Source organism: Amaranthus tricolor, chromosome 12 (assembly GCF_026212465.1).
Source record: "Amaranthus tricolor cultivar Red isolate AtriRed21 chromosome 12, ASM2621246v1, whole genome shotgun sequence".
NCBI lineage: Eukaryota > Viridiplantae > Streptophyta > Magnoliopsida > Caryophyllales > Amaranthaceae > Amaranthus > Amaranthus tricolor.
The window spans coordinates 5,966,436-5,977,921 of NC_080058.1; the positions used below are offsets into that span (position 1 = coordinate 5,966,436).

At 33.2% G+C, this 11,486-nt stretch overlaps 2 protein-coding genes across 4 annotated transcripts; one reads left to right on the plus strand and one right to left on the minus strand.

Moving 5' to 3' along the window:
- Positions 1-997: 997 nt before the first annotated feature.
- LOC130828471 (secreted RxLR effector protein 161-like) lies at positions 998-1,738 on the plus strand. The gene is made up of 3 exons (XM_057694457.1): positions 998-1,177; positions 1,289-1,579; positions 1,670-1,738. Exons 1-3 carry the CDS (start codon positions 998-1,000, stop codon positions 1,736-1,738), a joined length of 540 nt encoding a protein of 179 aa, XP_057550440.1.
- Positions 1,739-4,837: 3,099 nt separating this feature from the next.
- LOC130828337 (uncharacterized) lies at positions 4,838-10,755 on the minus strand. Of its 3 annotated transcripts, none has more exons than XM_057694274.1 (2): positions 10,065-10,755; positions 4,838-5,664 (listed from the first exon to the last, which is right to left on the minus strand). In XM_057694274.1, the coding sequence occupies exon 1, from the start codon at positions 10,689-10,691 to the stop codon at positions 10,071-10,073; it is 621 nt and encodes a 206-aa protein (XP_057550257.1). In that variant the 5' UTR covers positions 10,692-10,755; the 3' UTR covers positions 4,838-5,664; positions 10,065-10,070. The 3 variants fall into 3 exon arrangements, with proteins under 3 accessions (XP_057550257.1, XP_057550258.1, XP_057550259.1); XM_057694275.1 differs by lacking the exon at positions 4,838-5,664 and adding an exon at positions 5,699-8,846; XM_057694276.1 differs by lacking the exon at positions 4,838-5,664 and adding an exon at positions 8,820-8,836.
- Between the last annotated feature and the right edge of the window lie 731 nt (positions 10,756-11,486).

Genomic DNA, 11,486 nt, shown 5'->3' on the forward strand with positions numbered 1-11,486 from the left:
AAATGATACTCAAAATCAAAGTGAGAATAAAGAAAAAAATCAAGATATCTCCGATAATGAAAAAAAAAGAAACTGAAAATAATGAAACCTCAATAAATTATATTTTCTCCAAGAAAAAATGGAATCGAAAAAGGATCGTTTCAAATAAATCCTTTGCTTATTCCATAGCTATTGATATAATAAATGATGAAAATGATCTTGAACCAATATTGATAAATGAATGCAGAAAAGACCTGATTGGCCAAGATAGAAAGAAGCAATTGAGACAGAGTTAAAATCATTAGAAAAAAGAGAAATTTTTGGGCTAATTTTACAAACTCCAAAAGGCGTAAAACCTGTTGGCTTCAAATGGGTATTTGAAAGAAAAAGAAATGAGAAAAATAAAATTGTCAGATACAAGGCAAGACTTGTAGCCCAAGGTTTTTCTCAAATGTCAGGAATTGATTATGAAGAAACATATTCCCCAATAGTTGATGCAACCACACTCAGATTTTTGGTAAGTTTAACAGTTTCTCAATGCCTACACATGAGATTGATGGATGTTGTAACTGCATATTTTTATGGGTCACTTGACACAGACATCTATATGAAGGTTCATGAAGGACTAAACTTACTTATAAAGAATGTACCTAGAGAAATGTTTTCTATAAACTTAAAGAGATTATTGTATGGATTAAAGCAATCTGGGCGAATGTGGTATAATCGTTTGAGTGAATACCTTATGAAAGCAGGATTCAAAAACAACCAAATTAGTCCATGCGTATTCATCAAACGATCTTAATCCGGTTTCGTGATAATTGTTGTGTATGTAGATGACTTAAATCTGATTGGAACTCCAAAAGAAATTGAAATAACAGCTCAATATTTGATGAGGGAATTTGAGATGAAGGATTTAGGAAAAACTAAATTTTGCCTTGGACTACAAATTGAACATTTAAAAAGTGGAATATTTGTCCATCAGAGCAATTATACTGAGAAAGTTTTAAAACGATTTTACATGGACAAGGCTCATCCACTAAGTTTCCCAATGGTGATACGATCACTAAACATAAAAGATGACCCATTCCGTCCAGAAGAAGAAAACGAAGAAATTTTAGGCTCTGAAGCGCCATACTTGAATGCCATTGGTGCTTTAATATACTTAGCAAATAATACAAGACCTGATATAGCATTTTCTGTAAATTTGTTAGCTAGATATAGTATTGCACCAACAAAAGGACATTAGAATGGGATAAAACATCTATTTCGATACCTAAAGGGAACTATAGACCTTGGATTATTTTTCCAGTCAGGAAATAATGCCATACTTATTGGATATGCTGATGCAGGATATCTATCTGATCCACATATGGCCAAGTCACAAACTGGATATATATTTACATATGCAGGAACCGCAATATCTTGGAAATCAACGAAACAAACTCTAACAGCTACATCCTCAAATCATGTAGAACTTATAACTTTATATGAAGCCATTCGAGAGTGTGTATGGTTGAGATCCATGATTGACAAACTCCAAGAAGATTGTGGTTTAAACGATACAACTAGGGCACCAACTACAATTTATGAAGATAATGATGCATGTATCAACCAAGTCAGAGAAGGATACATCAGGGGAGACAGAACAAAACACTTGTCACCAAAATTATTCTTTGCACATGATCTGCAGAAAGATAAAAAGATAAAAGTCCAAGAAATTCAATCATGTGAAAACCCCGCTGATTTATTCACAAAGTAACTTCCGTTGAAGCGATTCGAGTATTTGATACGCAAGATTGGGATGTGCCGATTTAAAGACATATGTTAGCTTCAGTGGGAGAAATATGCTCACTCTATTTTTTTCCTTTGATTATGTTTTTATCCCACTGGGTTCTTCCTGATAAAGGTTTTTAATAAGGCAGGATTTAGGACTATAAATGTCAATATGTTATAATAAAATTCCCACATATATATAATGCATTCAAGGGGGAGTGTTACAATTGATTTGACAACTCATTTGACTGCATTGAGTTGTATGATCTTATCTTCTTCAATAGTAACTTACTTTTATTTTTACTTGTATCTTGCACTATATATATGTGCATCATCTTGTATTAATATGAATATTAGAAGAGATATATATATATAAGTTTATCTATCCCTTTTACTACTTTTTTTCTTATATTCTACCTGCTTTTAAAAGTATCATCCACAAAAATATAAAGCTATTTTTGCAAATTAAAATAGAATTAAGATTTGAAAATCATTGGCAATAACTTTCGATTAAGTCATCACTATAAAATTGTAAGCGCTCACTTTAATTAGAGGTATTCAAAACAGACCTGATGGTTCAAAATTTACCCGACCTTGTTACATAATCCAATTCGACCGGACTTCAAAAATCATCTACAGTTATGTAAAAAACAACTTAAACACAAAACACGTTTTAAACCGACCCAAAACACCTAATCCGAAATCAACCCGATGACCCAAATGAACATCTCTAGGTCTCTAAAGTTATAAGTGATCTTTAAGACAGTAAGTGCATATTGAGTCAGCCTAAAGAGATGATTTCTCCATGAGATATCTGATTTGAAAATTTGTAATTTTTTTACCCTACATCATGTAAGTGTATCACTTAAGTCAAAAAATTTTGTTAATGATATTTTCCTCACAATATGTCATTATCAGTAGCATATTAGCGTCATTTTCAGTAGCATATTAGCATATGAAAGGAAAAGGACGAAAGGAGTACAATTTATGCCCAATAAGATCGGGGAAGGAAAAAGTAAAACTACAGTGAATCATGTTATGGTTCAGCCAAAAACAGAAAAAAGATGTCGGCCAGCACATGCAAGTTTATGATCCAATTATTTGTCATACAAAATTGCTTACTTTAAAAGAAAATTTCATAGAATTGATACATGACAATAATCTGCTTGCTAACAGATAGGAAAATGTATTAATAGCAGATTAGACCAAGACAGACATCCATATCAAAGCGATTAACCTTAGACCATGCACATATGTTGCAAATACAAGAAACAAACGACAAATTAACTATTATAACAAACTAATTGGCAATTATGTTATTCAGACACTTTATTTTATCTAAAAAACTCATGTCGATTCCTATACATCCGTATATGGGTAAAACATTTGGTAAAAAAAATGAAATTAGCCGAAAGTTAGTGGAAAAACAATGCTGCGTTGCGTCGCATCAACATAGTAAAAGTTTTCAGGACAAAAACCCGACGAATTTTCGTGTGTAGAGTGTAGTAAAGGGTTAAAAAACGAATTTTCGGGTTGTTTTAAAGAATATCATATATTTTCTATCGATATTTAACGTTACAATAATCACATATCTCATTACCAAAAGATCACAACTATTGCTGTATTTTTTCACTATGGTTCAAATAACACAGAAGTGGCTGATATGATATAATATTTTAGTTAATTGACTCCTCACCTATATTAAGATTCAGACCTCTGAAATATGTATCTGCCCAGAGACAGCAACTCAAGTTGTAATGAACAGCACAAATCAAACAGTTTGACAACAAAGATTTTGACTATTTACAATCCTTTCCTATAGTTGTTTCCACCCCAGTACTTACCTAGCCAAGTCAACAGTGAACATTATATGCTTGATATCAGATGAAAAGTTTGAACATGCCTAAGCATGCTAAGCATGCTAGTGGAACTGTGAGTAACCCCACGCTCATCAGTCAGTATCTAATCCTGGATTGCCTAAATAGCGTCCCAACATTCGTATGATGTACGTTATATTTGAACTGAGTATAGGCTTGAGCATATATCAAACTTTCAACTATTGGAACATAAGGAGGATTTTTCATTTTCTTTTTCTCAATTTTAATCTTGGGAACTGATCAAGATTAAACTTGTCTCTCTTAGCTACAAGGGTATCTCGTGGTTTGCAGTTTTGCATGTCATACTTTTTAAATACATTTTGATATAACTCTTCTGTGATAATTTAAAATTACTCCGAGATTGATCTCGCAAAATTTTAGTACTTTTAAAAAAAGGCGTCACCAAGATTGTTCATCTCACATTGTCATTTAAATCCTTTTTGTTTAAAATATTATTTTATTATCAATGAGTTTTATATCTTCTGACAATATGACATGATCTCAAACATTATTATTTCTCATGCATTTTATTTCCTCATTCAATGACATTAAACCGTTGTACTTTATACGTCATAAGCTATAGAGAATATACTTAAGTTCTGTTGATGTTAGAAGCTATCGGTTCGGACACTCTAACAAAGGAACACATCTACTAAATAATAGTCATTCCTGTTGTTTGGATCAAATATGAAATTGTTAATTTATTTCCTCAAGTCAGGGTCTTATTGGCGTCAATCTCTTTATATACTCTAATAATTGTATAATATGTTGCCTTCCATCCCTCTTCCTCTCAAGACCTTGTTCATAGCTTGTAATGGATATGATGATGATGAAAACTTCATCCAACCTCTCATAAATTTGCTATATTCTGCAAATCCATGTGAAAATTTTATAGAGTACTTAATACAACAAATTTAAGGGAATAAAAATAGTAGCTTACTACATTTAATTTATATATACAAACACAGATGAAATACTCCATAGGTTGCCCAAATTATGTATAACTCTTATTTATGTGAGTTTGGAGTCTTGCATTTGATTTTTTCTTCTCAAAGATCAATTGAAAACAATTTTCTGTTATTATTAACAACAATAAGATTGAGAAAGACTGACCCTTAAAACCTCACTTATGTTGAAGCCATTTTATAACGTTGGGATAATGAGTTATTGTTGTTGTAACTTCCTTTTCTTAGACTTCATATCCACCATATACAGATTGTTTATAATAGATAAAACTTTTCATATCCATATCCATCTATTATCTACTAAATTCATACATATACCAGCCTTAATTAGAACGGACAACTCCGCTCATAATATAATGATGAGATGTTCAAAAAGCATACAGTAAATGACATGCGAATGCGCCTCGACCAGAAGTCTATAATGCAGGGGAGATCTGAAATTTGATAAGACCATAATTGAGATTAAGTGGTTAAAGAGTCTAAGGCTGTTTTTCACTGAAGTTTTCAGATTGCAGAAGGCATAAGGCATGATAGGACACCAACTCACTGAGTGCAAATACACGACTGCATCCATTTGGTTCATTTGGTGGAGTTATATCACCATTCCACATTTCCTCATGACTAGTACTTCTACTACGTGATCTTGAAGCATAGTAAAAATCACCACCACGAATTGCTTCACTTATGTCATGTAAACATTTTCAAAAAAAACCGAACAATCGTTGTTCCCGCAATATAAAGGTGTAAAAAAATGCATTTTAAGTTGTTTTAAGGGATATCACATACTTTCGTCCATGTTTGACGTTGGGATAACCACATCACTTCTAATACCACATCACTGTCGAGTTTAGCGTGAATCCGTGATCACCACTGATACTAGATTGTCATTTGTTCCTCAAGGATTGGTCATTATTGTGATTTTCCTTGTAAATTTTTACACTCTAGCTTAAGAAACCCTTAGATACTTCTGGTTAAGAGACTTTTTAGTCGCGCTCTTCTTTATGGGTATGCGCTGCCGCCGTCTTTCTCTCCCCAGACCCTACTTATGGTTTTTCTGTGGATGGAATACACTGGATACGATAATAATAATGATTAGTTTGGTTTTCAATTTTGCCATTAATGAAAGTCACATTGCTATACATCGAACCAGTCCTTACTATGATGATTCATTTAAGTAATACTCGTTCCTGACTCAATTTTGTTCAATTCTATTCAAAATTAACATCCATTTTAACATTCGACATCCAAGGGTTATATAAAGGAAAGATCAGAAAGGTATTACACAATTAATCCATTTTAAAATTGTATTAATAGAAGGGAAATCGAATTAACATTCATTTTAATAAGTCAAAGAAAGGTAGAAATGAACTAAAACGAGCCAAATTTGCTGAAAGCAGGACAAACTAAATAGAAAGCACAAGCTGCACTAATAGTAGCGCCATTTTTGTGATATAAAAGTTCTGCCCTACTGAGCTTCATGCCTTCATTTTGTGCTTACGTGCATTCAAAAAAACTAAAACAAGTCTTAACAGATTCAGTGCATAATAAAATATTGTGCACCACTTCTTAATTGTCTTTGCATTATCCTATTCTTCGGTCTCTATTTCTAAGGGTTTAAAGTGTACTAACGCTATGTTTGAATAGCAAATTATCAGAGAAAAAAAAGGAATGAAAGGGAAAAGGGGGAAGGCGGGAGTGCACCTCAATTGCTTAAAAAATAAGAGAAAAAGAAGAAAAAGTTTTCCCTCCAAATCTTTTCACTTTAGGAAATATTGTGTTCTTAACAAAATTTATTCATGTTTTCCGTCAGAACAATACCCCTCCAAATCTCTCTCCTTCGTTTTTGCTATCCAAACAAATTATCCATCCTTTTAAATCTCTCTCCTTCTTTTCGCTTCATTTCTCTCTATCTAAACACAATATAGGTCCCTATAAGACCTACTTAAAGAATTGAAGCAAAGCCCGAGATTACAAATTGGAATCAGGACTTTCACAAGTAAAACTACAATACAACTTCAGACAATCTCTCTAACATACTCCCTCCATGTGAACACTTTGGTATTATGGAAAGACAACACACGACTTCTCAAAAATTGAGAAGAATTCATAGAAATGACAAATGAGAACAAAAGGAGCAAGCTTACTATAACAACAAGATGGGAATAGAGCTAACTGGCTAGATCATTACATAAAAGATCTGCATTTAAGGACTAGAGGCCAGTAGAATGATAAACACAATCACATCAGAGCCGTTTGAAACAGGGGAGGGAAGGTAACTTAGAGGATAAGGAAATACTTTAATATACGAAAAGGGCAACATGAATGCTATTATCTGCCTATATCCTAAATTAAAAGAGGGAAAACAGCCTATAAAGAACATTGTTATTGATAAAATCTAATTCAAATAAAAGGTAGGTCTACTTTGAAACAACATAGTATGGAACTCAAGCTCTTAGTATTCCTCTTTTCAAGTTTGATCAGAAATATTTTTAATGTTAAGTTGATACTTGCATTACGACATGCCATTCACCCTTCCCATCCAAGATCAGGTGAATCAAAATGCACAACAGAGTAGCCAAATTCCAAGTCTGCTTTTCATCCATAGTTTACAAATCAAATAGCATCATTAGTTGAAAAATCATGGTGTCGCAGAGTAACATCTTCAACAGCTTTCTCTTGCTTTAAGGCATTGAACGACCTTAGTTTGAAGAAGCTTCTATAAATTACTTGTATCAACTACATAAGTGTAGAGAATTGTACATACGTGTAGAGTTATCACGAAACATGTAGAAAAGTCTAAGGTAGGGATTGTCGTACAATCCTCTAGAGAGGACCATGTAGATTAACATGTAAAACTTTCTAGATTCTTAAGGGGCTTGGCCATCACTATAAATATCCCAAGCCCCCTCATTTGCAACTCACTCAAGAGGTGTGTACAAAGCATTCAAGCAATACAAGACCTTTTCACAAAAAAGGCTCTACATTAAGCTTACTCTTTAGTATCTTCAAGCTAAAACCATAGAGATTTTCTTACTTGGGACAAATTTTCAAGATTGTGTAATCGTTAGTCATTGATACTAGTGTTGCACGGTTTTCACTAAGTAAATAAGTGAATTGTTATTGATAAAATCTCATTCAATTAGAAAAGGTATGTCTACTTTGAAACAACATAGCATAGAACAGAAGTTTTTAGTATTTCCTCTTTTCAAGTTCGATCAGAAAAAGTATTTTTAATGTTCACTTGATACTTGAATTATGATATGCCATTCACCATTCCCATCCAAGATCATGTGAATCAAAATGCACTACCAACTAGCCAAATTCCAAGTTGCTTTTCATCCATAGTTTACAAATGAAATAGCATCTTTGTTTGAAAAATCATGATGTTACAGAGTAATATCTTCAACAGCTTTCTCTTGCTTTAAGGCAGCAAACAACCTTAGTTTCATGAAGCTTCTAGAAATTACTTTTATCAACTAGATTAGTGTAGAAAATTATACATACTTATAGAGTTGTCTAGAAACATGTTGAAAAGCCTAAGGTAGGAGCTGTCATAGAATTTCTATAGACAACCATGTAGATTAACATGTAGAACTTTCTAGATTCTTAAGGGGCTTGGCCATCATTATAAATATCTCAAGCCCCCTCATTTGCAACTTACTCAAGTTGTGTACACAACATTCAAGCAATACAAAGCCTTTCCACAAAAACACACTACATTATGCCTACTCTTTAGCATCTTCAGGCTAAAACCTTAGAGCTCTTCACACTTAGGACAAATTATCATAACTGAGCTAGTGTATTGTTAGTCATTGACACTAGTTCTGCACGGTTTTCACTAAGTAAATAAGTTAAGTGAATTGTTATCGATAAAATCTCATTCAATTAGAAAAGGCATGTCTACTTTGAAACAACGTAGCATGGAACAGAAGTTATTAGTATTCTACTTTTCAAGTTTGATCAGAAAAAGTATTTTAAATGTTCAGTTGGTACTTGCATTACGACATGCCATTCACCCTTCCCATCCAAGATCATGCAAATCAAAATGCACTACAAAGTAGCCAAATTCCAAGTCCGCTTTTCATCCATAGTTTACAAATCAAATAGCATCATTAGTTGAAAAATCATGATGTTACACATCTTCAACAACTTTGTCTTGCTTTAAGTCATCCAACAACCTTAGTTTCAAAACGTGTAAGATGCTCCAAGTTGCTAAGATTCTCCTCGAGCCTAGACTATAGCCTAAAGGCACCTAGCGAAGGCATTTGTGTGTGAGAAGCCCAAAAATCGAAAAAAAATCCTAAATGAATCTAATAAAACCCATAAAAGAGAAATAAAGAAGGAAAAAAAGGGAAATACTGAAAACATATGCAATGAGTGCCTGCATAATACAAGTTTCTTCTAAGACCAAAAGGCGTTATGGGTCGTTTTCCTTCAGATGCTAAGGCGCTCATTCTAAGGAGTTACTTCGCATAATCCTATCAAGGTGCCCTACCTATCGCCTACCCTTTAGCGATCGCCTAGACTAGCCTATGGGCAACCCTATTATAGGCTCTATAGGCTCTTTAACAAAAACAAACATCTCAAAAATCATATCAATCAAAGAAAACTTAGTTTTCAATCACAGTTTGCACATAAAGGCTCGTCAAACCATTGTCTCACTAGTGCCATATGGTTTACACATAACTTTAGTGATACTCACACATACCACTATCCATAAGCCCAAAAAGGGCCGGCTATTTGGGGAACAACAAGCGCTACCGCTTAGTGCCCCAATTTATAGGAGGCTTCATATTTTTGTTATAAGGTCAAAATTAAAATGAGGATTTTTTGTGTATTGTAGAGCAAAACTAATGAATAGGGAGAATATTAAAATTCAATGTGAATTCACATTCAATCTATTTTTTTAAAAGATAATTACATAAATTGGTTAATAAATTTGTCTTGCCAGCTTGGATTGAATGATTAGGATATACTAGTTTTCTTTTAGGTCAACAACATATTATTATTATTATTTTATGCTAAAAATACTCTCTTGATATTTTTTAATTTACTACTTTTATTATTAGTTCATTTAAGATAAGTAATGATAAAGTAAAATTAGCAATATTTTAATATATATTAATACAAAATAATTGTACTAATTTAAGTATTAATAAACAAATTTACAAATACCAAAATATATTAGGACGTAATTCAAGATTTGAGGGGCCATAATTCATATTTTGCTCAGGGCTTGTATGAAATATCAGAAAGTCAACACAAACTATGATCATCCCTCATCAGCATTCAAAAACTTATTCACCAACGACAAAGAAATGATATTAATCTATGAAGTTTATACAAGACATCAAATTATCATTAACATAAGCTAGAATGAAAAATCAAGTGAAATTCATTGACAATTTAACATCAAATTTATAATAAATTGAACAACAAAATGAAAAACATAAACTTAATTTCTCTTTACCCAAAATCACGCAGACTCCTTAACAGGAACAGGGACGGCAACAGAGATAGTGGTGGTGGAATCGACCTCCTTTACAGTAGCAGCAGGAATTGCGACGTAACCTTTCTTCTTAGGGTTAAAAATATCATCATCATCATCGCTAGAAAAACCATCCAAAGAACGGTAATACCCCTCATGTCGGTGATTAAAAAGAGACCAAATGAGATACACAGTACCAGCAGTGAGAGCACCACAAGCAGCACCAAGGAGAAGAGAAGCAACAACGCTAATAATATCTTTAGTTCTATCCTTCAATGAAGAAACCCCAAATGTAGAAGAGAATGATTCATGGCGTTCTTTCATGAATTCGAAAACATCAGGTTTTCTGTCGAGTTGCATGAAAGGGTGGAACTGATAGTGGTGGAAATGATGGCGGTGATGGTGGAGATCGGTGGAATCGATGAGGAATTGGGGGTGGAAATTAGGGTTAGGGTTAGGGTTAGGGTTTTGAGGAAGGAGAAAGAAAGAATAGGTAGAGACGATGAAGGTGTTGCAAGGATGGAAGGGGATACCTGGTCTTGCCGAAACGGAGGTGATGAAGAGGAGAGAGAAGAGTGGGAAGAGAAGAGAGGTCACCGACGACGCCATTGGGGAAGGGAAAATACGAGGAGAGAGAGTTAGATTTGGGATATTGTTCTGCTGGATATTTTTGACTTTTACTACGTGGCTTGTCCAATCATATTTTTGTGTACAACTTTTTTTTTAACTTTTTTTATTACCCATGTTAAGATTTTGATAGAATAAAATATTAAAATTTCAAAAATTTCATTATTTTACTCCATCTAGTAATTTTAGTCATTAGATTAAGTAATGGACTCTCCAACTCTTTTTTTAGGGCATGTTCTTTAGTGTCCCATTTGCTTTATGTATTCTATTCAATGCACTTATTCAATCCTTAATATTTCTTATTAAAAATTATGGAAAATTGATATAAATAATTGTTGCATTAAGATGAACTCGGACAACTAGATCCATAGGATTTGAAAATTTTGGATTGAGACCTTTAGGGTCTGGCGGGTCTAAAGTCTGGCTTTGGGTCCAAAACAATATTATGTTTTTTATTCCTAAAATTTTTTTACGAATATATATTATACAATTTCCGTCCACTCGTGTAAAATTGTTAAACATTTTCCACTAACAAGGATCTTATCATACTTTATATTAATTGAGCGACTAAATATATGAAGTTTTCCAACAATCAAGTTCTTAAGACGAAATATTCATCAACTCTTTCAATTTTTAAAGTATGGATACAAAACCACCTTTTTAAAAAGAAAAATTTGTAAATAATACTCTAAACTATTGCTCATTAACTCAAAACATTCTCAACAATTATTTAAACCTGTATACCCCAGGCCCCAAGTATTGGGAAACTAAACCTAA

Bases quoted from the DNA above. Each gene is read 5' to 3' on its own strand.
- LOC130828337 (XM_057694274.1), bottom strand. From the start codon at position 10,691: ATGGCGTCGTCGGTGACCTCTCTTCTCTTCCCACTCTTCTCTCTCCTC.
- LOC130828471 (XM_057694457.1), top strand. From the start codon at position 998: ATGGACAAGGCTCATCCACTAAGTTTCCCAATGGTGATACGATCACTA. The intron at 1,178-1,288 runs GTAAATTTGTTA...TTATTTTTCCAG, and splicing joins GACCTGATATAGCATTTTCT to TCAGGAAATAATGCCATACT. The intron at 1,580-1,669 runs GCATGTATCAAC...CATGATCTGCAG, and splicing joins CAATTTATGAAGATAATGAT to AAAGATAAAAAGATAAAAGT.